We start from the raw sequence: 27,163 nt of genomic DNA on the forward strand, positions 1-27,163 counted from the left end.
CTTCAAACTGTATTACCAATATTCTAAAAAAAGTTAAACCTTAGCAATAAAGAATAAATACACTTTAATCCTAAAACCTCACCTCTCTTCTGGTAGATCACAGGATAGATTGTTTGGTTTCAGTTGTGTCCACTCTCTAGTATTGAGATCTAATTTGTGTAGATCTGTACTGTAAATATAGCCAGTTGTCCCTCCAAAGACGTACAGGGAACCGTTGATTATTGCCATGGCCTGGATAACAAGGAAAGGTGAACGAGACTGACTCGTTAACAACTTGATTAAAGGATGTAAACGTATACCCCAAAATCAGGTTTTATGAAATTCTCTTGTACTTTTTAAACTTCTAAATAGCAGACCCTTCAAGGACTAAAGATTTTAGAGAACTCAGAGGTGAGTTTTAGAAAGGTAAAGCTTTGCTCAACTGAACAGCAAGTTCTATCTAAAGAGACAAGGGAATCAGATGTTCCTTAGGGGTCCTAGCCAACCCAACAATTTAAACATCATGGACATAAGCACTCCACAGAAAGCTGCTTCTCTTTCTAAGCAGTCTGAAGAAAAATACTTTCTGGAAGAAGCAGATATGAAAATAAGCCACCAGAATCTCTTAAGTAAAAAGTCTAGAGTTGACAGTCTCAAAAACTTCACATATTCCACCAGCCCCTTCCTCAATATAAGTTCAGCTTTTGTTATGGTCTCTTCTTAGACTTTAAATGGCAGCTATGGTGGGATACAGAGTTATCTAGTATGTGCCTCTAGACATAGCTCTGAGCTATTTATCAGTACTAATGCCAGCCAGATGAAAAAGAATCAAAGCTTGGTTGTTTTAAACTTAGCCCATTACTCTCAAAGGGTCTATGATGTATGGTGGGTTGCTCCCTATCTTTTCGAGTTTAACTTCTCAAACCTAGGGTTTAAAGCACTGGAAACTAATCTCTACACAATCTGTTCTAGCTCAGATCCACCCATATGAGAGTTCCTCACCAAGTGCAGGGGTCATCTACTCTATTACTTAGGTCAGCAAGCTCTTCAAAGGATCACATACTCTAAGGATGATGGGACCATATGTAGCCCTTCTCTCACAGGGAGGGGGTGGAGTCCTAAAGTTTCTTTAAACTTCCATACAGATATAGATCATGATCCAAAATTGGATTTGAAACAAAGAGGGACAGGGAGAAAAAGAAGGCAAGGAAACAGATTTGCAAATTACAATCTCACATCAGAATTGAAAAATCAAACTTTTTTTGGAAAAATAACCACAGTGAATTCATTCTCCATTTAAAAATTGGTAATAATAGAATATAAATAATCCGATATTGTCCTCAGGACTAGAAAAATATGAACAAACATATCCACTATGACTGGCCACCGATTGGTACCTGTCCATATATACGACTGGGTTTCTTCCCCCGACAGCTGAGTAGAGCCCATCGCTTATACTTCACGTTACAGACATGGACATCATTGCCGTTGCTCTCACCAAATGGGATGCCTGTACCTCCAAACACTAACAGGTTGTTTCCATGCAGCACGACTGGGGAAGGAGAAGCACAAATTCCATTCATGTACTGGCTACCTACGATGTGTTCCCACATAAACCCAGAATAACTGAGAAACTAAAAAAAAAGGTCTGCTTTAATGCTCTCAGAAGATGTGCTCAAAAAGGTCTGCCAAAAGGTCTAATTCACACTACAGAGACTATACCATATAGCTCATTGTTAGGTATGTGATACGTATTCAATACACTTTTGTGGAATTTATGAAATACTGTGTGTGCATAACAACAGGGAATGATGTGAACTACAGCACACTACTGCAGCTGAAGACAGCTCAGGCATACAGCAGAGGAAAATGAAGTACCATCTTTGCCCTAATTAGTAAAGACCCAATGGGATTCAGGATGAAGGGATAAAAGGACCATTCTGTTTTTGCCATGGGAATGATCTCTACATTTTAAATTATGGTTTCTGTCATCTTGATTCTCCACCAGATAAAAAGAAACACCATTATCCTATTGGGACCTTTGGTGCTCTCTTCTCTGTATCTTCTGCTCCTGCCACAGCACACACACACAAAAGCATGTGCATCCAAGGTTGCATATACTTTCCCCAGTGGCAAATACTCTCAAAATAGTGCCGCTGTACTATTTCAACAGTATTTTTTACCACTTATTCAATTGATATAGTGTAAGAGTCAACAGCGTGGGCTCTGGAACCAGTGAGAGCTGGTTTTAAATTCTCATGTGACCTCAGGAAAGTTAGTTAATCTCTCTAAATTAATCTTCACAACAACCTCATGAGGTAGGAACTCTTATTATCTTCTCCATTCTTAACAAACAATGAAACAGAAGTGAAGAGTGGTTACAATAACTTGTTGCAGGTTTCCTAAAAATACCTACAAGCTGGGATTCAATCCCAAGCAGTCTGGCTCCAGAGCCTGCACTCTTAGCCATTACCCCAGGGCCTCTCTAAAACCTCAGTTTCCTCATTTGTACAATGGCAATAAGTCCAGCACCTGTATCATAGGGATGTTGTGAAGTAATTAGATAACATGTGTGAAGTACTTCGCTCAATAGTTATTATCATCATTATGAATCCCATTTGTTGATCCACTGCATTTTGATTAGCATATATATGATAATTGATATTGCACTCCCTGAGATATTACTAATCCTATTTTACAGGTGAGAAATTTGAAGCTAAAAATCATTAGGCAAGTAAATGGCATATAACTAGATTCAAACTCAGGACCATCCAATGTGCAAGTAATTCTGAATCACCTGCTATATTATTACCGTAGTAAAAAGTCAACCTATTAACAGGGTTTAACCATATTACAATATTATTTTAAGTTATTAACAAAAAACTTGTGACATTGAATCTGACCTCTCAGACACTGCAAAAAGTCAGAAGTTCAGAACTGTTTGCACTCACGTGACATAGATGCCAATTCCCGGGGCATGTAGCCATCTGTGCCCATCTGGTGCCATACTCCTGTAGCAAAATGATACCTCCAAAGCTCCCTGAAGAGAGGATAGTCTTCATTATCTGGCCCTCCTGATTCATCATAATCTGGGTTATAACCTCCAAATACATATAGATTGGTATTATCTGCCACACAGCGATGTCCACTTCGTGCTGGTGGAGGTCTGTGGCCTAGGACAGAAGAGGAGCAGTTTCCCACAGATGACCCAGCAGATTAAAAACACAGGCAAAATTTGTTAACAATCACTTTAGCATTAAAAGGGGATCAGGGAAGATTTACAACATGGATATACTTTTTATTTGCTTAGGTTATTTTATATATGCACACACTACTTAGTATTTTAAGGAGCTAGTCTCCATTTCTGTTTCATCTGACTACTTTCAGAATTATGGCATAACTGCAAAAAGATTTTTTCAAAGGGAGGCAAATAGCATTATGAAGTTAAGAAAATGGTGTTTAACTTGAAATTTTCAAGAAAAGAAGGAGGAGGGGTTTAATAATCCAAAAGCTAACAGGACAAATTTTCTTATTTCCTTAGCAGAAAACAAAAACACAGGTCAACTAAATTAAACTGAAAATATTAGAGAACTACATAAATATAATCACAAATGTGAATGAGTCATGTATAAATAAAAATACACATACATAAAACCCATGATTTTTCCACAATATGTAATTATACACTTAAAAAGAAAACTGGCTTTCAAAGAGTCATAGCAAAATTTAGAATTTAAATACTCCAGACATTATGGCAGTTAACAAAGAGCATCCTTCAACCAAATTAGAGCTTTACTAAGACAAGCTATTTCTATAATTTATACTTGAAAGGTTTCTGGAACTTAAGTTAGGTCAATTAGTTTGCTTAAAATTGCTTCAAGATAATTTTAGAGTAAAAAAACCTAAGACTTTATATTATTTCTATTATCCTTAATCTTTTTTTATCAATCTACACAAATCCTTATACAGCTACAGAACAAAAGATACTTAAACATATATTGGATGGAATACAAAGCTACTACAGTTACCCTAAAGATTTATCTACTTTCATATACATACTAGTATCTATATGAATAGGTACTAGTATAACATTAATTAATATTTAGGACAATGCTAATCAAAGTCCTATTTCCTAGGGTATGCTTTTAAATAAGAACTGTAAAGATATTGCACATATCTAGAGAAACTAAAAAATAAACTGAGTCATTCAATCACTCAACTCCAACCCGTCAGCTCTGTTTGAGAGTCTTAGATGGTTGCTTACTGCTCAAGTACAAAGTCCTCAACAATTTAGAGCCTTTCATGACACAGCCTGTCCTGATCTCATACTCCTGCCTGTTTAAGTTTGTCTCTCTGCTTGGAAAGCCAAGTCCTGGCCTTAGACCTTGGTCTGGTCTACACATCCTGCATTGCCTAGCTACGGAAATGCTCTGAGTCCAGCCCATACAGCTCTTTCTCATCGATAAAACACTAGGGCCCTGAGAGTTCATTAACCTACTATTCAAATATTAGGATGTACATGTACAATTAATAAGATTTTTACACAACTATGTAAATACATGAATAAATATAATATTAGGCAAACTATAATCAAAAAATTTACTCAAGAGCTGTGATTTACCTTGAGTGAACTCAATTTCTCTTTCTGGGAATCTTGAAACTCTAAGTGTGGTGTGGAAGAGCAAGGGATCCTACAAATATGTAGATTTGAATCCAGGTTCTTTCTGACTGCTACCTTGAGCAAGTCACTGACCCTCACTGAGTCTCAGCTTCCTCATCTGTATAAGGGAATATTAGTCCTGTATCTTGCAGATTTATTATACTTGTTATTATGTTAAAATATGCTTATTGGTTTACATATGCATCTTTTCAGGTAGCTGTGAACTATCTCAGGAAAAAGAAATGTATATGTATTCACATTTCTATCACTAAGTCTAAAGCACACAAAAACAAAACAGGGAACAAATTTAATTTTTCTCTTTTTGTTAGTATTTGTTTTTCTTCTGCAAATAGACTATAGGTTTCTCAAGGGCAAAGATCATGTATAACAATTATCCTGTATCACCCACAATACCTAAAACTGCTGGAAATATATAATAGATACTAGAAATTTCATTGATTTTAACTGCAGGTCAAAGTAAATAGTGACAGGAGTGATCAAATGGTGTACAGCTCTCAGTGAACTTAGATGTTATTGTGCTTAAGAAAAACACAATTTCGGGGACAGGGAATGGATTATGCAATGGTCTTCTCAAAACACAAATGCTTCTAAAAATTAGCAAAACAAAGTTAAAGAAAAAAACAGAGTTGCTATGGTCAACAGATGGAACTCTAAGAATCTCTGTATAATGTCATTTGCTCTATTAGTTGGAGCCAACAGATAATTTTCAAAACTGCTTTGGGTAAATATGAAAAGACATACATATATTCTACAGTTTTCGCTAAATGTCTGCACAAGCAGACATTCTAAGCTTACTGCCAACTATTTTTGTGACAAACATAACTCACAGGCTCAAAGACTGAAAAGTGAGTGAAAATATGGTTTTATATTTATCTACTCATTCATTCATGCATTCAGCCAAAACTATTACTGGACACCTGCTGTGTACCAGGTGCTGTGCTAGGTGCTGGGGATACAATGGTAAGACCATTACTATTTTGTCCTCTGGGGCTTATAGGCTAATCCTGCACTGTACATTCCAGTGGCCACTGGCAACATATGACTATTAAGCACTTGAAATGAGGCTGAGATATGCTCTAATGTAAAATACCCACTGGATTTCAAAGACTCAGCATCCAAAAATGAGTGTAAAATTGCCAAATTTTATTTGAATATATGTTGAGATTATATTTTTGATACCTTGAGTTAAATAAAATATTAAAATTGATGTCACCTTGTCTTTTAACTTTCTAATGTGGCTACAAAAAAATTTAAAGTTTTGTGCCTCACAAAACATTTCTATCAAACAATGCTGGTCTAGCTCAATAGCTGGCTCCTGTAAATAATTTCATTATCTATGTAAATTAAGCTGCCAGGTAAAGAGGACCTGATCAATGTTCACTAAATATTAAACATCCTGCCAAGGAGTCTTACAGCTGGGAGTAAAGGCGTAACTCTTACTCTTTCGTTAATAACTAAAGATTTCTTTGTATGTATTTATAGCCCAAGAGTGACTAACATTGGAAAGCTGAATTTTATTTTAAATAAATCATGGAAATTTGTGGAGACTTAAGCACTAATTTTCATTATGTGGGGTATAGCACAGACTCATCAACCTTGACCAAAATGAAATTGAGTCTTAAATTATTAAAGTAGTTATCTGAATCCTCCCCCAAATTCTCAATATGCAAATCCCACTTCACTAAAAATTATTTGCTACTAATGAAATCACTCATAGAATTAGGTGAGTTGAATCAGGAACTCCCATTAAAACTGTATTAAGTCAAAAATTAAAACTGAACCTGCATGCAGATATGAACTCTTAAAATCCAAAAGGGAACATCTGGTTAAGGGGTTGTGTACTTATGGTATCTGAGCCATCTTCTTTTCCATGTGCTCAACAGGTCACAAACACTTACTCTTTACCCCAGGGATTAAGCAGGAGTTTATGGTAATGAATGAATTTAGGAAAATGAATGGGCTTTAGTTTCCCAGCCCAAAGAAGCTAGCTGAGATAAGGTAACTGATTATTAGGTTGCTGCGGATATTTTCACTATTACAAATAATATTCTAACAAAGCTTCCTTTACAAGCTTGAGTATTTCTGGGTCAAAAGAATATACACGCAACATTGTTATAGATGCAATATTGCTATGGAGCCACATTGCTCCACCAAAAGACTGAAACAATTTATACCCCCAGCAATGGTGTATGTAATCACCTATTTCTTCATTTCATTTGTTCTAATCTGACAGATGCACATCACTGTCAGGTGACACTGACATCATTTTTTAACTACAAAAATTTAAATGCATTAATTTGCATTTCCCTAGTTTTTATCAGTTCACATATTCATTGGCCCATTTGTGTTTCTTCTTTGGGGACTTGCCCGATCATATTCCTTGCCTACTTTGCTATTTATTGGGTTATCTTCTCACAGATTTGTAGGCGTTATTTATTACATTTCTTTCTCCCAGCCTGCTACTTGTCTTTTAATTTTGGCAATGGTATCTCTTAACATACGAAGTTTTTGTGTAATTGAAGCTATCATTTCTTTTCAGGTTTCTTTGGTGTGGAAAAAAACCCACTCCTTTGCTTTACATCTCATTTATCCCTGCATCATCATAAAATTATAAAACTATTCTCATTTTTATCTAGTAATTTTATAGTTTTTATTTTTATATTCAGAACCTGAATACACACAGAACTTGTTTTTGTACATTTTATGAAGTAGGGCTCTAATTTTTTCCCAAAAATAGATAGGCTATTGTTGCTAAACCACTTATGGAAAGCCACCCCTTCTACACTGAACTGAAATGCCATTTTTATCATATACTAAATTGACATGTTCTGAAGTAGAATTAGGAAAATTCCAACTTCCGGGTGTAGTCATTTTGGACACAAAAATCTATGGCTCTTTAAGAATGCACAAGATCAGTATAAAGCAACATCACAGAATGTTAATACAAAAGCTTGCAAATAAAATACACATTACAATTTATTGCTTAATAAGTCTATTACTTACAAGATGTAGCCACCTCTAGATGTGCTATCAAACATTTGTGGTAAGGCCATTAAAACAAAAAAATCCCTTTATTTCTAAAAGTGTTAACTATAAATATCAACTAGTCTAAAGGATAAATTCAATTTAGCTGGTCACTTCTTTCCAAATATAAAGCTCACCATTACCTCTACCTGAGGAGAAGGTCTGTTGTACACCTACAAGTGTGGACAGGACAGCCAAGACTCAAGCCAGTTGGCTCCCACCCCTAAACAGCAGGCAGACCTTTTTACTACTTCCAGAGTCCAAACTGCTCAGGCAAAAGTAATCCATGCTGATCAGTACACAGTATTACTTCTTGGTTATATCTCCTACCACAGGGACTCCATACCCTGTATGAGATGCATATGTAAAGATTTGGCTTCTTCGGACAGAGTAATCTTAGTGTCTAAGATAGCAGTAATAGAAGAAACTTGCTTTAGCAGACTCTGGTGGTAGCATGAGTTAGTTTCAAGTGCTGAGCACAGCATACTTGAGACAGCTATCACATTCTACCTATGTGATAGGTATGGTCATGGCTGCATATGGTCATGGGCTTCGGGGCTCTGTTCGTTCCACTACTTATCAATTCCTATAGTATCGGCACACTGTTTTAATTATGAATGTTTTGAAGTACCTATCAACATCTAATAGGGCAAATTCTCCTTTTTGTTATTCTTTTTCAAAAACTTCCTAGATATTTTTCTCCTTTACTCTTAGAATAAATTTTAGAGTCAGTTTGTTCAAATTTACAAAAAGTCCCTTGGGCAGACACCATCTCACCCAGTGATCAAAGTTAACCTCAGAAGTAATGGGACAAATAAACATTATGTACAATGAGATGAATACAATATTACCTCAGTGATATTTCTACCCAAAATGCATAAGCTGAATGTAATCATGAAAAAACATGAGACAAGCCCAGACTACGTAGAGGATTCCACAATATAACCAGCCTGTACTGTTCAAAAATATCAATGTCAAAGCTAAAGATACATGAGAAATGAATGCAACATATGATCTGGGGTTTCCTTTTACTGTAAAGAACATTATTGGAACAATTGGCAAAATCAGACATAAGGCTGTAAATTAAGATATTAATGTTAGTTTTATCCATTATCTGTAGTGTTGATAGTGTTTATTTCCTGATTTTAGTACTTGTTTTACAGTTATGTAAGAGAGTATCTTTTCTATCTTTTCCTGTTTTTTAGGAACAGACACTAAAATATTTATGAGTAAAGGGGCATCATGTCTGTAGCTTACTCTCAAATGGTTCAAACAGAAAGATAATATGTCTATGCATAAGTGTGTATATATGTACAGAGAAGAGGAAAGCTTGAAAGGAGAGGAGAGAGAAAAGAGGAAGCAGGATAAAGCAAATGTGATCAAATGTTAACATTTGGGCATCTGGGTGAAAGATACAGAAGAGTTCTTTTTACGAGTCTTGTAACTTCTCTGTAAATCTGATAATGTTAAAATAAAAATTAAATTTTTAAAAAGTTCCTTGAGGATTTTCTTTGGGATAAACTATGAAAGAATATAATCTCTAGCCATTTATCCCCATCTCTTTTGATAGCCATCAGTATAGTTTCATTATTTTCTTGTTTTTCATTTCTGAGCCTATTATAATTTTCCATACAACTAAGAATAGATCTCTATTTTGTTCTATTTTTCTAATTGACTGCTGTCAATACAAAGGAAAGTAATTTACTTTGCAAGCTTAAATGTTATCCAGCCAATTTTCTGAACTCCAGTATTAGTCATCTTGAATTTTATAGTAACAAACATTATCTGTAATTAATGACAACTTTCAGCTCTTTCTTTCCAATATATGTACCTTTTATTTTTTTCCCTCATCTTCTATTGTCAACCCAACCTTCCAGGACTGGGTTGAATAGTGGAATAATAATGAGCACTGTATTTTACTCTAGTGAGTATACTGGTAATGTTTCACCATTATATGTGATATTTGCTATTGGTTTCTTGTAGACAGACTATTTTAAAAGAAATTTTTTATTGAAATGTAACATATCTAAAAGTGAATATACCACAAGTGTAGCTTGATGCATTTTAACAAAATGAACACATGCAGTATCAAGTTTTATTAAGTGCGTTTTTTGAAATCATGAAGATCATACTTTTTCCTTTAACCTATTAAAGCAGGAAACTAAATACATTCCATAAACAATTTAATCTTGATTTCTTACTTAGATTTATCTCTGCATTCTTATTCATTTTTTAATTTACCATTATTTCTTATTGTTTTGTTTTTCTACTTTTCTAATTTTACTGAAATAATCAAGCTTTCTTTTTTATTTCCTTTTTTTCTAGGAAGATCTACATCCTATTACCACTAATATTTTTTAAAACCCCTAAACTTTAATTTTTCTAACAATGTTAAGACTAAACCACATCTAGAAAGAAACGTGGCTATTAATGGTGGTTACCTCTGGCCAGGGGAAGTTACCTCTGGAAAGGGGAATGAGGTGATGAGTGAAGATGTGAAGCAGTATCTTTGCTTTTTGACATTTTTCCAAATATAATCTTTTATTTTTTATCTTTTTAATTTAACCTATTTTATTGTGAAAAACAACACATATATAGGAATATACATAACTATAAATATATAGTTTAACAGATCATCAAAAAACTAACACATAATGATCATCCAGGTCAAGAAACAGAATATTACCAGCACCCAGATGTCCCCTTACCTTTCATTGATCACAACCCCATCATCCCACCTCCTTCATTTCTAGAGGAAACCTATTTATGGCAATCATAAAACTTGCTTTCTTTTAATAGCTTTATTGTACCTAAGTATGCATCCCTAAACAATACTGGGTTGGGTTTTTTTGGCCTAGTTCTGAAGTGTATAGAATAATAGGTATTCTTTCTGGGCTATTTCATTCACAATTACATTTCTGAGATTCATCCACATTGTTGGCGGGAGAGGTGGTCAATTCATTTCCACTGCCAAATAGTATTTCTTTGTATGAGTATATACCACAATGTATCCAATCTATGTTAGGTGAATGAACATTTGGGTTGTTTCAAATTAGTGACTCATAATGCTTCTATAAACATTTTTGTACATGTTTCCAAGTGCACAGAGGCCCACATTTGTTGGCTATAAATCTAGAAAAGGAATTTTTGAGTTATAATGTATGGAAATCTTCACTTTTACTAGGTAAAGTCAAACAGTTTACAAAATACTGAGTATTAGTATTGTCAGTCTTTTTAATTCAGCAATTCAGCAAAATCTTTGTAGACTTATCTCACTTATATACATTTTTCCCATTACTAATGAGGTTGAGGACCTTCTCATGTTTATTGACCGGCTGGATTTTTCCTTTTGGGAGGTGTCTGCTCAAGCCTTCATAGATTCTTCTATTGAGATGTCTGTCCTTTTTCTTTTCACTAATTTGTAGAAATTTGCTATATATGGTTGGGTTAAGGACCTTCATTTTTCATCCTATGTATTTCCATATTACTTGAATTTTAATAAGCACATATTATACCTGCAAATTCTTTAAAAATTGTATGATCTTTAGTTTTATTTCCTCCCTACCACCAATTTAAGTCATCTGAAATGTTGTTATATATACATACATATATATATATAATTTATTATTCTTTTATAACATTTATTGTTCTTTTCTTAACATTTATACTAGTCTTCACAGTCCCCTTATTTAGACACAATTCTAAGTTGTACTGGTTTCTTTGTACACTACTGTTTCTTAAATTAAAATCTTCCTTTCTTTGTTTTTCATTTTACTGGGAGAACCTCTTTGGGTGTGTGTGTCTCACAAACTGTCAGAGTTCTTATTAATTTTGACCCCTACTGAAACACTAGTGAGGTTGGATATAGAGTTCTGTGTTCAAAATAATCTTCCCTCAGAACACTGAAGGCACTTGTCTTCTAGCAAATCATGTTGCAGGTAATAAATCCAATGCCAGTCTTAGTCTTAAGTCTATGTAAACTGTTTCCTATCTCTAGACTCTTTATGCAGGTCAGTAATGAATATATAGGTGCTTTTTGTTTTTGCATTTTTCCTGCAGGTTCCTAGAAGCGTACTTCATAGTTGAAAATTCAGTTTTTCTTCAACATAGGGAAATATTCTTTATTTCTTTATTCTCTCCCATTTGATTTTTCCTTCTGTGACTATATAATGGATACTAGATCACTTAGATCTATCCTCAAAGCATGAGTTTTCCTCATGTATTTTCTCTTTTGGTCTTCTTGTTTTATGGTCTATATAGTTCCTCTATTTTCAAATAAATTGGTCTTCAGCCTGTCAATTTTTTAACCCTCCAACTGCATTTTTATTTCAGCAATCAAGCCTTCCATACAGAACTAATTCTTTTATCATTCTTTTTCCCATGGCAGTTGCTTTTTTATTTGGGTCCAATTCACTCTGAACTCTGAGGAAACCTCCTGTGCTCAGAACTTTCTAAAGTTCCAATCTGCTTCCTCATGATCTCTGTTTCCACATGGTCAGCCCTTTTATCTGTTCATCTTAGTCATCCTCTTTCAAGTCTAGTTTCCCTCAAATGTCTGTTGGGCCTTGATCATTTATTCCCATTAATAAGTGAAGGACTACACTTGGTTAGTAATTTTGAGAGACATTGATTTCAACAGTTGGATTACTCTGTCTCCAAACCTCCAAATGGGAGTTCTGATTGTCTACTCTGCGAGTGGTACACTGACAGACAGGTTTGCCTTTAGAAGTGCAGGAAAGGTAAACAGGTTTGCCTTAGTATTGCCAGAATGAGGAAAGCTGTATTTTGATGATACGGTCCTTTAATATACATCAGTCCTTGATGGAGCTCCCTTTCTTTTCCTGCTCCCATTCCACCCTCCCCACCCAGTCTATGGTGGAGGTCTATTATCAAAGCTCTGCTTTGTGCTCAAACTCCCTCTCCAGTCCCAGCCCCCAACAGCACTGCTTGCTCAGCCCTCCTCAAAGCAAACCCCCTACTTTGCTTGAGAAGCTGTTCTCATAGCTTCATCTTGGCAACTGATACCACTGCCAGAGCTCTTTACCTGAAGGAAGGGAGAGGAGTGAGGAAATAACTGCTCGGGAGGCAGTCCCTTAGTCATTTGCCCTGATGTTCCATCTTTCCCCAACCTGCTCCCTCTTCCTCCACTTGCCGACTCTAGGCTTAGAGTTTCAAGAAAGACGCCCTACTAAGAATTCTATGGCTTCCAGAAAGCAGCAGGAACATCTATTTGGTGTTGCATTTTATTTTGTTTCAGTTTTTCAATATAACTCCAACTGTATTCTATTCCCTGAAATTCTTCAGAATTTCTGGTATTGTAACAATAATGGCAGCAGTTAATTTAGGTAACAATAACTCAGTGGCGGCTAAATGTAAAAACTCTAAGGCTTTGCACATGTTCTCTCTCTTCGCCCTTGCAATAACTCTAGGAGGTAGGTACTATTAGTATCATCTTAATTTTACTTGAGAAAATTGAGGCCAAAAAGAATAAGGAACTTGCCCAAGGTCACACAGCAGGGCCTGGATTTGAATATAGATAATCTGGCTTCAAAGCCTCCCTTTTCTGTTTTTCAATACAATTTTATGATCTATTCTCTTTCTTATGTCTGTTTTGTCTTTTTCATTGATAGCTGAGACATACTGAGAGTTAAATGGGTGTGTTTGGTCCATCATTTTGTTGTTTTCATTACACAACTACTGTTTTCACACCATACTCTTAATTGGTAGAAATAACTTTTAGAGAAGATGCATGATCTTCTCTAAAGTGAAGGAAATCTAATGACAGAAAATGAGCCCTCTGAGACTGTATTCAATCAGAATTAACAGAGGTAATGCACAGGATTCCCAAATGAGAGGCTTGAAAGTGGCAATTTCAAAAGTATAGGTTTAAGGGTTTTTTTCATCTAAGGCAACAGTAAACAACAGCACTTACACATTTTCAGCAACTCATTGGTTTACTGTCAGCACCACCACAGAGAAGTTGAGAATATACTAAAATTTTAGTCCCATCTACTCCCTCACATCACAGAAGCTTTTTCAATAATTCAATTCAACTCAAATACATATGACATACTTACTACATACACTGTGCTACAAACTGGAGTTAAAGAAATTGAAGGCCCTGTTCCACTGTCCCTGCCCTTACAGAGCTTACAGTCTAATAGCAGGAACGGACAAGCACACACATGTCTATAATTCAGTGTGGTAAGTGCTGTGACACTAGTACGTGCACAGGGTGCCATCAGAACAGAGAGGTCTTCCAAGGAGCTTTCCCTGGAAATAACTCTTAAACCGAATGTTCAAGAATATGCTATTATTGGTTTGGGGACATTAAATTGAATGTATCATTTTTTTCCCTCAAATCTGCCCATCTACCCACCTATATAACCACTGCAAAGAGTACAATAGTCCACACAGAAAGCTGAAAGTTTTCTTCACTTTTCCCTCCTCCTCTTCAGTATTAGTCACCAAGTTTCATCCAATTCCATCCACTTCCTTATATTGCAAATTAATTCCCTATTCTCCATTCCTACTACAACTACCTTAGTTGCATCCTCCATCATTTCTCATCTTGATAATTGTAATAACCTTGTAACTGGTCTTTTAATAAAATCTCTTCACTAGTTAAAAAGAAAAAAACTGATCCTGAAAACTCCCCTTAGGGGTACCCCCACTTGATCAGGGTCCTCTCCAGCATCTTCTGTTCACACTCTTTCCTACTATGCTAAAATTCCTAGAGTTCTCTGAAAGATGTGTTCTGTTTTGTCTGTCTTTATTCAAGCTTCGTGGTCCCCGTGTTGAGATGCTCCAACCCTCCATTGCTAACACCTACTTAGCCTTTATATACATGTCTTCTAAAGACATCCTGATGGACACTCTTATCTTTCTGTCCTCCCCACAAGCTGAATCAGGTACCCCCTTCTGTGTGATCCCATACTATACTATCACATCAGGTCACTTACCACAAAGAATTACACTCAGATTATTCTGTAATTGTTCCCTTACCTAATTGTCTATTATCTAGATCACTGAGCTAGCATGGTGCCTGTTACATTGGAGGCAATCAAGAAATACAGAGAGAATGAAAAGAATGAACAAACGAACGAACGGACGAAGATAGTTAAGTCTGTGAAAGCTGATGAAAGAACCAAAGGAGATATGGAGAGGTCAGAATGCTGGAGAAATGCCCACCTTTAGGGCGTAGGAAGAAAGAAGCTAGTGAAGAAAACAGAATGAACAATCGAAGAGATAGGAAGAAAATATCTAGGATTGTACAGTAAAGTATCCCAAAAGAAGAGAGAAATTTAAGAAGGTGCAGGTGGTCAACAGCATTAGACACTACAAACATGTCAAAGAAGGTGAGAACTAAGACAAGGACACTGATTTAGAGACGGGCACTAGTGACCTTGATGTTGCTAATGCTGAGTTTACTCCCACCTCACTTTTCTCAGCCCTGTCAGAGGCCATCTTCCTCAGCCATAATTTCAGGCAATTTAGGGCTTACAGAGTAACCAAATGTATGAAACTTACCTGTGCTAATCTCTTTTTTTCATGACTAAGAAATTGAAAAACAGAGAATATACAAAAGAAAATAAAATCCCACCATCCAGATATGTTATTTCACTATTGCCTTTGTTTCTTGTACTTGTATTAAACTGATGTTATATTGGATTTTATACTCTAAATAAACAATTATACTTAAATTTAGTCAGACTAAGTAAGCTTTCTTATGGTAAATAAGTGAATCAGCATTCTAATTTATAAGCAGAAAAAATTTAAAATATTAGATGTGCTTCCTTAGCCATGTGTGCACAATGGTTTTTCTGTCACATAACACTAAAATTACCTCTTAATTTATATCAATAAAATAATTTATGCTAAAAGGTAGCACAATACCTTAAGTTTCTTGATAAATACTTTTTATTCTTTCCATGCTGTGGAGCTTGGCTGCTCAAAATAGGTTAGGTACTAATATAGAACAATCTATATTGAGTGCAAGATTTTTTTAAAAAATCTTCAGTCAAAATTAGATATACTGGCTTATAAATAATTTAATAAAGTCTAAATTACCACATTAAGTATGCTTGTCTGACAATTTGTTATATCTAGAAAAACAGTGTGACCAGTTTTTAACCCTCTCCTGAGATTTTCTTTTTTCAGTATGGAATATGTTTTAGTGGAAAAAATTTAAATGGAAGGGATGCAACATTTCTGCTAGGTCAAAGGATGAGAACATTTTTAAGGCTTTTGATTCATACTGCCAAACTGAATCCAGAAAGGCTGTGTTAAATTTATACTTCCTTCAGTATATAAGCTGCATTTCTCCATACCCTTGCCAACACTGGGTGTTCTTATGTTTAATTTTTGGCAGCCTAATAGGTGGAAATGATATCTTATTATTTTAATTAATAATGTTTATAATAGTAGTGAAAAGAAATATTTGTTCATATTTTTAACTTTTTTAATGAACTGATTAATCATCTTTTACCTACTTTTGTAGGGGGCATTTGTTTTTAAACTTGATTTATAAGAGCTCTTAATATAATCATGATACTAACTATTTGTTACAAATTTTTCTTTCCCCTTTTAATTTACTTATTTTTATTTATGGGTATTTTTTGACATAAGAGGTTTTTAATTTTGTACAGTCACATAAATTAATCTTTATTTCTTCCTTAGAACCATATTTAGAAAATTCTTTCCCACACCTATATTTTATAAATTATTTACTCAAAGTTCTTTCTAATATGGTTACAGTGGAATAATTTTATCTCTATCATCTAATACACACTAAGTGATTCTAACTCCCTAGAACTTATAATTACAATTCCAACCGTGGTCAATATGAAACACAGGTTTAAAAATTAAACTCTAGACTTTTCTTACTCCAATTTTAGCTTTTTAGACAATTTTTAAAAACCAGAGTTTTGAGTTTAGAAAATTCAAAGTTCCCTTTAACCCATATGAAGCACAGATCTCTTGCTAGTTATCACCCACCTCTCAAAAACCTGTTAGGGATCCTTATGATGGGACAGGACTGAATGAAGCGCCTCCTAACTGGGTCCCATCGTATTTTCTTCTTACCTGTTACCACAATTATCAGCAATAAGTCAGACACATACAACACATGGCAAATAATACATAGTTACTGTAGTTATAAAGACAGAAAAACAGGAAACAAAACAATACTTGAATACAGGAAGAAGTGATGTAAAGTAGCATTTAACCCTGTTTTGAAGTCAAAACAAAATTAAATTAATATATAAGCATTGATGAAGGTTTTTAACTCATCCCCAAAAGCATACAAACAATTACGTGCACCACTTTTCGTTATTCTGTTTTAACAGAACATGCATTCAATAATCACCAATGCCATCTTGTGGCAAAACTTCATCAGAAGCTTTACAAACAAATTAGAAATGATGACAGTTTTTAAAGTCAGTGAATGTCAAAAAAGGAGCTCTGACTAAAATTAATGCAGCATAACATAGGCTCCTGTTCTCTTCCAGGTTTGGTATTCTTTTATCAGTTTTGTGTTCAAAAGGATAAAGCAATGGGCACCTTTTTAAAATATGAAATAAGCTCATCTTCCTGTAATTAAAGTTTTATGGTATCAACCAAATAAACATTCAATATCTTGGCCTTTCCACGGTTGGGGGTGGGGGACAGTGTAGTAAGGGAGAGGTGGGGGTGGGGGTGGAGAAAAAAAGGAAATACATTTCTTCTCAGGAAGCTTCACATTAACCCCAGGTAAAACTTGTTTTCTTACAAAAATAGAAGAAACATGCAAAGTATTAGAGAACTGTTAAATGGGGGTAATTTTGTCTCTTCCCAAAGTTTTCATAATCCCAAAGACAGCTCTTACTGGCAATAAAAATAATTAACATTTTGTATAGAGTTTAAAGTTTCAAAGAGCTTCCACACATATTACCTCCTTTGATCCTCACAACAATCCGGTATGGATTCCACAGTCATTTCATTAAGCACCTGCTGTGCCTTGAGCCCTGGGCTAGGCTCTAGGGCAGCCAAAGAGGCTCTGACTCTCAAAAGCTCATGGACTTGTGAGGAAGACAGATGTATAAATAAATAATTACATCACAGCAAAGTAATTGCTATAACACGGGCTATAAAAACACATTAAAGAAGAGATTATCATCTTAATTTTACAAAAAAGGAAGCTAAGTGACTTAATGCCAGAGCCAGGATTCAAGCCCAAGATGTCTGACTCTAAAACCTGCCTTCTTTTCCACTGTCTCAAATTCTTTAGAAAGCATATAGTTTTAGTTGGAAATACATTTAAATGTTAAATGTTCATCAGCAAGGTCTGGTTTGCTTACTATAGTACTTGTACATAGAAATACACAAATTCCGTGTAATGAAAGGGCTTTGCTTACACATGTGTACTTGATATTGTGAAGACTTGTGAGCAAGAGCAAGAATTATTTATATTTTGCAAAAGGGTTTATTTTTAATCCTCTAAGTCTTTTAAATTAGTAGTTACCAAATGTTGGTCTACAGACCTGCTAGGCTAAGGTGAAGATTCACCAGTAAAACGCAAAATGAGAAAAAAATGGACAAGGCAATAAGGTTTTTTTTTTAAGTTAAAGTGTTTCATTTAACGGTCTGTCCTTTTTTAGAGATTAGAAACTTTTTGTTATTAAATATGCTTTATTTTATGAGATGAAGGTGATAGGAAATGGCAGCTGTGTTGTTTTTAAATACTCTTTCTTGGAAAAATAGAAAATTTGCAAACCCTTTAGAATCCCCAAAATATATTTATTTTTAAATTTACAGACATCCAAAAGTCTGGAGAACCACACCTTTAAATCAATACAATACTGTTGATGACTCATAAGTCCAACACTGTAAACCACACTGTCAAAGGATACATAAGATGTACAAGAAACTTCCCTTGCCCTCAAGAAGCTTATATTCTAATTAGGGAGACAAGACAGACATATAAAACAATTAGATAGCAAACAAGACAGAATATAACAAGTGATTAGCTTAAAATTCAATATTTTTATGTACCAAAAGTGTTAAAATGTACATACCCTTTGACCCAGCTATTCCACTCCTAGGAATTTATTCCTAAAGAAACAATCACAGATGCATGGAAAGATGTATGGACAAATATACTTACTATGATATTATTTATAATGGTAACAAATTAGAAACACTTTCTATGTCCAATGATAGGGAGATGGTTAAGTATGTATGCTAAATAAACATACTTAAATATGTTTATGTTCTACACACTGCTAAAAGGTATATACAAGAATATTTAATAACATGGAAAAACATTCACAATATATTGCAAATGAAAAATGCAAAGCACAAAATAGCACCAGAGTAGGATACCATATTAAAGAAAAAGTGTTTGTATATATTCATGAAAAATACAAGAAGAATATACACCAAATTTTAGTTGTGGTTATCTTTGGGTGGTTATTATGAGTGACTTTTGTGTTTTCTCCTTAATGCTGGTCTTTATTTTCCAAGCTTTCTCATTGAGTAGACATTACTTTTGGACTGGAAGAAAAACAGTATCATATTTAATTCTTTAAAGCTATGATTTAAAAAAATACTTAAAGAAACATACCAAAGTGTTAACAGCAGTTATGATGGGGGTTCAGGACTACCACCCCTTTTATATTGTCCAAAAATTCTATGACATATTTTATAATGGAAAAATATACAACAAATTTAGGGTTAACACTGAATGAGTAACATCGGAAATTAATGAACCAAATTTGTTATAAAAAATCCTTTTTGATCTCAGAGCTCTGTCAGACATCTTCAGCCTGCTTCTCTCTCAGCAACCAACTAATTCTGTCATAGGTATAGGCTAATATTGACTCTAAGGAGGTTGTCTACACAAGAACAGGCAACTGATTTCAGAACCCATGTTTTCTTCCTTCCCCAAAGAGCAGGAAAAAAGAGAAAACACCAATGCCTTTCCAAACACAGCAAACATCTGCCTTCCCAATTTCAAATAAATATATTCTTAATCTGAAGTTTTGTTCATTGAAACTTTAATTTTTATGTATTTGGACTGCCAATCTTTATTTGTGACTGCTTTTACTCTTCAAGACAAAAAACAAAAATCATAATTTCTTCAATGATTTCATAATTTTTTTTTCTAACTTTTAAAATGTTTTTCTTAAATGTATTAACTTCAATATGACATAGTCATTCACAAAAATGAGATGGTAGGCTGAGCACACTGTGAACAAGCTCCCCTTCCCCCAAAGCCCCACAAATAACATAGAAGCCATTTTTTTAAAAAAACCAATAATCAAAAGAAAACAAGAAATGTTCCTAGTGGACTAAATATGAGAAATCACTGAAAGATGAAAAGCTGATAGAATTAATTAGCTTAAAGCAGGGAACCACAGTCCTATATGCCCAACATAGAGGGCTATTGCAGATGATTGGGGCAGCCCTCAGAGTAAACTAAGCCCAGAGGTGGCAGATGGCAGGAAGAATTGAAAGAACTTACAGAATTTACAGCATGACTGGTTGATGGGATAGCAAAAAAGTTACAAAGTAGGTCAACCTTTCCCACCCATTTACCTCTTTGAGTCAAGCATTATAGAACAGAGCCACTTGCTCCCAGATGGGAAAAGTAGGAAAAATAAATACTAACAACTAGATCAAAGAGACAGGACATTAAACCTGGGTGGACATTAAACGCCAGGCTAAGGAGGCGACACTCACACTAAAGAAGACTAGCGATTGATATACTCAATCTCATTGCACATTCCATCTCAAACCACAATCAATGGAGACCTGCTGCAATAAACAGATGTAATATTCACAAGAAGGCTGAGAAGGACTCTCAAAGATGAATGAGCACAAAACCAAGACTTACATGTGAAAAAGAGACATCAGTGTGACAAACAGAACTCACGCCCTAAGAGAGTTAACTAAATAAAACAAAAAAAATTAGACTAAGTACAATAAATATTCTCAGAAATAATCAAGATAATACATTTATATAAAAAAGAAATCAATTGGAACTCTTACAAATTAAATTTTTGTCACTGAAACTAAAAAAACTTAAAAAGAAGGACTAAATTTTTTCAGTTCAACACATAAGCCCATACATCTATTGTCAATTGGCTTTGATAAGGGTGACAAGACAACTCAAGGAGGAAAGAATAGTCTTTTCAACAAATGGTCTGGGACAACTGGATACTTTTAAACCTAGAATTCTAAATCTACTCAAACTCTCACAGAGTGAAATTAAGACATTTTTGAATGTACAAAGAAACAGACTTTGCTTCCTTCAGAATTCTGGTGAAATAATTACTTAGAGATATATATCTGGAATTTTCAAAAATGGATCCAAGAATAAAAAAGGTATAAGGAAAGAGTAGGCAGAGAAATAGGTAAGGCCTTTAAGTTTAAGTAAGTGCTGACTGCATGTTTAAAAAAGCCAGAAAACAAAACTTAACTTACTAACAAAAGCTTAATAACATTCAAAACTATAATCTCAGACAATGTAGTCAGAAATACCTGTGAGGGTAAGAAGAGGGTTTGTGAGAAAGGGAAAGCAGAAGAATGGTAAAGTCCTTGTTTCGTTCAGAAGAAAGATACAGAAACTGATTAACATAGATATCAACAGAAAAACATAAATTTAAGTAGTACATAAAATATTTAAGAATACTAGTTGGCTCCATTCCAAACATTTAAGGAAGATATAATACCTATCTTTCACAAATGCTTTCAGAGAACAGTGAAACTCGTTTATTAGATTGTAGAACCCTGATATCAAACACAGTCTGTTAAGGACATTAAAAATTATTACAGTCAACATCTCTTATAAACATAGGCATAGGCACAAAAATGCTAAACAAAACATTACTAAATTAAGTCAATTACATAAAAAGGATAATACATCATGACCAACTGAAATTTATTCCAAGAATGTAAGGCTGATTTAACATTTAAAAATTAGTATGACCTACCACATTAACAGAATAAGAAAAAACCCATATGATCACCTAAATGAATGCAGAGAAAGTATCTGATAAAAGTCAACACTGAGCAAACTGTGAAAAAAAAAAGAAGAAACTTATGCTCAGACAAAAACCCGTACACAAATGTTCAGAGTAGCTTCATTCACAATAGTTGAAACCTGGAAACAGCTTTCCAGTGAATGAATGGTTAACAACAAATCACAGCATAGTGTACTACTTAGGATCAGTGAATGAATGACACGTGCACCAACTTGACAGCTTCTCAAGGAGTTACGCTGAATGAAAAAAGCTAATATCAATAAGTTACATATTATATGATTCCATTTATATAACAATCTTGAAATGAAGAAATTAGTGAAATGAAGAACAGATTAGTGGTGGCCAGGGGTTTTCCAGGGGAGATGGCTGTGGCTACATGAGGGAGCCCTGTGATGGCTCTGTAGGTGCTCACACAAATCTACACATGTGAAAAAACTGCACAGAACTCAATACAAACATACACACACACGTGCATGTAAAAAAATGCAATCTGAGTAAGGTCAGTGGATGCTATCAATGTTAATTTCCAGGTTGTGCTATTGTACAGTAGCAACAAGATGTTATTCTGGGAAACTAGATGAAGAGAGTATGGATTTCTCTGTATTATTCTGTATAATTGCATATGAATCTACAATATCTCAAAGTCAGATTATGAAAATTAAATAAAAACCCAAGTGAAAAAACTGATTATGCTGATATGAGGCAGATTGCATCCAAAATGGTATGTGTGAAACATTATAAATATTTAATAATTTAGAACTATTGACAGAAAACACAATCTAAGAATTATGATTTAGGAGGCTATGCCACATGGTAATGGTCCTACTGCTGCATACAATTCAGCACCTATAAAGAATTTCAAAAGAGAAGCAAATTAATACTATATTCAGAATCACTGCTCAGTTGTGCTGATTTGCTTACTGCACGAGCTCCAGGCCAAGTGGCTAATGGGGGCTAAAATCCAGCCTGCACTCTACTCCCCAATGTACATACCCACAGGACTCTATTTACCTAGAAGAGGCATTTTGTTTTAAATTTACACAATGGACACTTTGGGCTAGCAGTGACCCACTTGTTAAGTCAGTGATTTTTCCTTTAAACATTTATTATCAACTCTTTTCTTAGCATTCACATATACTCATTTTTAAATTTCTGCTTTTTTCCTTTCAAACAAGAAAATCTGGACCCATAGCAGGTCTGTTCTCCTGGTTGGGTACAGAATATTTTTTAGGAGGCTTTAGTTTTGCCTCAAATCCTTTTTGAAACAAAGTGGCACATAACACAAACTAAAATATAAATTACAGTGCTGTATTATACTGGCATTATATACATATATATGTTTGTGTGTCTATATATATAAACAAATGTATTCCTTAACAACAATACTGTTTCAAGAACTCATTTAATCCTCACCACAACTCTGAGATAGATACTATTATCACTTCTAATTTATAGATGAAGAAACTAAGAGATTAAGTAATCTGCCCACCTTCACTTAGTGAAGCAAGTGAAAAATCAGGGTTTCAAACCCATGCAGCTTGGATCCAAACCACTCTTAACCACTGTACAATAAAAGCTCTTAGTCACAATTCAGTTTGACACCTGAAAAACAAATCAGTTTGATACCTGAAAAAGTATGTTTAATGGAGCATTTGATAAATACTTATTAAATCAATGAATGAATGAATATTAAGGCAGTGATTCTCAACCAAAGGTACACTCTCATAATCCCCAAAGAAGTTTCTCTTCTTTCCCAAGATTCTGGTATTATCCCCCATTATACCATCATATCGCCCCCTTATTAAGAATAAAAACCCTAAAAAAAAAAGAGTAACAACACAAACAAATAAAAAGCATAGTAAGTCACTGTACCTAATAGAATAACCATAATGTTTCCCATCCTTAGGTTTTTAGGGGTCAAAAAGAGGTTAAGAACAACTGTGCTGGCAACATGAACAGCCAGTTCAATTGGAAGGTACTCCAGTCCTTTTAAGGGCCTTCAAAGCTAGGGTGTGAGAGCTGATGAATATTCACTGGCTTCTACTGTACATCCCTAAATCACACACAGGAAGTGTATCTTCAGGGAATTAAAATATTGAGGAAAGAGCAGCAATTTGCCGCCCAGACATCTAACCACATCCCTTATTCATTTACTTATAAGTCTCTCTCTCTCTCTCTCTCTATATATATATATATGTATATATATATACATATATATAGTTCATATATATATATATGTTCATAAACTTAGATATTTTTCACACTAAGAAAAGAATAAATGGTAAATGAAGGAAAATTTCTGGTTTTTGCCTTCTCCGTTGCTTGCCATTTCTATTGTGCACTAAAACAGTTCATTTCCCCTGCCATGCATTACTGCTTCATTTTTCTGTTTTCTTTCTCTTTAGTCTCTTGTCTCTTTTTACATAACTCCTCTGACATTTGAAGCAAAAACTAGGCCTATTGCAGACTCCTTTACTTGTATAAAAGTGAAGTAATCATAGCACATTGAAAGACATCTTTAAATCTTAAAACTGCTCTTTGTCATTTTGGTTTATATTGTTAGTTCTTCAAGTATTACTTTTTTGAAAAGATAGGCTTCTTGATTGAGCAGTTTTGTCTCTGGGGGAGAAAGGGGCACAGGAAGAGTTTTATCAGGTTCAAACTGTTCTGAAAGACCTATACCCTAAAAACTACAATACACTCATGACAGGAATTAAAGAAGAAACCAATAAATGGAAATCTATTCTGTACTCATGGATAGGAAAAATTAATATTGTCAAAATGGCCATCCTGACTAAAGCAATCTACAGATTAAATGCAATCCCCATCAAAACACCATCAGCATTCTTCAATGAACTAGAACAAATAGTTCTAAAATTCATAATACCCCCAAATAGCCAAAGCAACCCTGAGAAGGAAGAACAAAGCTGAGGGGATTACACTTGCTGACTTCAAGCTCTACTACAAAATCACAGTAATCAAAACAATTTGGTACTGGCACAAGAACAGACCCATAGACCAGTGGAAGAGAATAGAGAGCCCAGATATAAACCCACACATATATGGCCAATTAATATACAATAAAGGAGCCATGGACATACAATGGGGAAAAGACAGCCTCTTCAACAAATGGTGTTGGCAAAATTGGATAGCTATATGTAAGAGAATGAAACTGGACTATTGTCTAACTCCATACAAAAAGTAACTCAAAACGGATCAAATACCTGAATGTAAGTCATGAAACCATAAGACTCTTAGAAGAAAACATAGGCAAAAATCTCTTGAATATAAAGCATGAGCAACTTTTTCCTGAACAAATTTCCTTGGGCAAGGGAGACAAAAGCAAAAATGAACAAATGGGGCTATATCAAACTAAAAAGCTTTTGTGTAGCAAAGGACACCATCAGCAGAACAAAAAGGGATCCTACAATATGGGAAAATATACTTGTAAATGACTTTTCTGATAAGGGGTTAACATCCAAAATACATAGAGAACTCACACACCTCAATACCCAAAAAACAAATAACCTGATGAAAAAATGGGCAAAGGATCTGAACAGACACTTCTCCAAAGAAGAAATTCAAATGGCCAACAGGCACATGAAAACATGCTCCACATTGCTAATCATCAGAGAAATGCAAATTAAAACCACAATGAAATATCACCTCATGCCAGTTAGGATGGCCAACATCCAACAGACAAGGAACAACAAATGCTGGCAAGGATGTGGAGAAAGGGGAACCTTCCTACACTGTTGGTGGGAATGTCAATTAATTCAATCATTGTGGAAAGCAATATGGAGGTTCCTTAAAAAAATAAATAGAAATACCATTTGATCCAAGAATTCCACTCATAGGAATTTACCAAACAAGATCTCTGATTCAAAGAGAAATATGCATCCCTATGTTTATTGCAGTGCTATTTACAATAAGCAAGATATGGAAGAAACCTAAGTATCCATGAGTAGATGAATGGATAAAGATGTGGTACATAACCACCATGGAATATTATTCAGCCATAAGAAGAAAACAAATCCTGCCATTTGCAACAACATGGATGGAGCTAGAGTGAAATAAGCTGGCCAAAAAAAGCCAAGTACCAAATGATTTCACTCACTTGTGGAGTATAACAAAGCAAAACTGAAGGAACAAAACAGCAGCAGACTCACAGACTCTAAGAAGGGACTAGCGATCACCAAAGAGAAGGGTTTGAGGAGGTTGGGTGGGGAGGGAGGGAGAAGGATTAAGGGGCACTATAATTCACTATTACAATAAAGGTAGGTCACGGGGAAGGCATCGCAGCACAGAGAAGACAAGTAATGACTCCATAGCATCTTACTACGCTAACAGACAGTGACTGCAATGGAGGGGAGGGTGAGGACTTGATAATATGGGTGAATGTTGAAACCACAATGCTGTTCATGTGAAACTTTCATAAGATTGTTTATCAATGATACTTTAATTTAAAATAAAATACTGGGTGAGTGTAGATGTTAGAGACTAAATTTGAAAGACAGAGTTCTTAATCGGTACATTTTGACAATGCCTGATGACTACAATTTTGCAACCTCCTTCCTTTACAAAACACCAAAGATGGGTAGCGATACAATCTCTCCCTATCAGCAAGTGAAACTGAGGAACTAAGCAGAAGGAACTCTGCAAATTCTAATAAATGATTGCATCCGGAAATGTCATTTATTACTTTTGCTACTCATTCTAGTCCTTGATTACAATTAGAAAAGCAATCAGTTTTGAAAGTGCAGGTACAACTGCTCTGTCGAAACTCAATTTCCCTTCTCTACTAAGTCACCATTTTCTGTAAGCACATGCAATGTCTTCCAAGAAAATATCTAGACCTGACCTACAGCAGTAAAAGCTTGTGTTGGACTAAGCAAGCAACAAACTACTCACTAAACAACAAATTTTTAATGTCTGATATTTTTAAAGTTGTTTTTAAAGTTTAATATTTAAAATCAAGCTATTTTAAAAAATTGATAATAATCCTGCTTTATAACTAGCAGAGAGCCAATAAGAATATCTTAAATGCAAAACCAAAGAATGTCTGATATGAATACTGCCAAAGAAGACATGGTTTCTATAAGACATCTGCATGAAGCATTATATTCAGAAATAACAGCTATTCTTTACTCAGAAATAAAAACTTCAGAAGATAACATTTCACAAGAGCATCTGCATTGAAGAATTTTTCCATAAATTTACAGATAAGTTTCAGATTTAAAATTAAAACTGAGTAGCCTGGGGGTGTAGCTCAGTGGTAGAGTGTATGCTTCACATGTAAAATTAAAACTGAGCAGAAAGAATTCTAACGTAGCTTTAAGAGGTTATTTCTCTCCCTAAATAGTTTTCTCAGTGTTTTGTTTCATATATAAGCATGAGTACTTAAAGCTAAATACATTATAAATTTCATATTCTTACATCAGTTTTGTGTATTTGT

At 34.7% G+C, this 27,163-nt stretch overlaps 1 protein-coding gene across 5 annotated transcripts in view; it reads right to left on the minus strand.

The window, feature by feature from the left end:
* The window catches only part of KLHDC10 (kelch domain containing 10), a 63,482-nt gene that overhangs the window by 11,512 nt on the left and 24,807 nt on the right, over nt 1–27,163 (minus strand). For 3 of the 5 annotated variants that reach the window (XM_073238467.1, XM_037019494.2, XM_073238465.1), the window contains exons 2-5: nt 16,682–16,768; nt 2,931–3,152; nt 1,377–1,531; nt 83–231 (exon numbers count right to left, since the gene is read on the minus strand). In XM_073238467.1, the coding sequence (XP_073094568.1) occupies nt 83–231; nt 1,377–1,531; nt 2,931–3,152; nt 16,682–16,768 (613 nt within the window). The remainder of the gene's footprint in view (nt 1–82; nt 232–1,376; nt 1,532–2,930; nt 3,153–16,681; nt 16,769–27,163) is intronic. The other 2 variants (XM_073238464.1, XM_073238466.1) reach the window with 1 other exon arrangement.

This window comes from Manis javanica, chromosome 6 (genome assembly GCF_040802235.1).
Source record: "Manis javanica isolate MJ-LG chromosome 6, MJ_LKY, whole genome shotgun sequence".
Classification (NCBI taxonomy): Eukaryota; Metazoa; Chordata; class Mammalia; order Pholidota; family Manidae; genus Manis; species Manis javanica.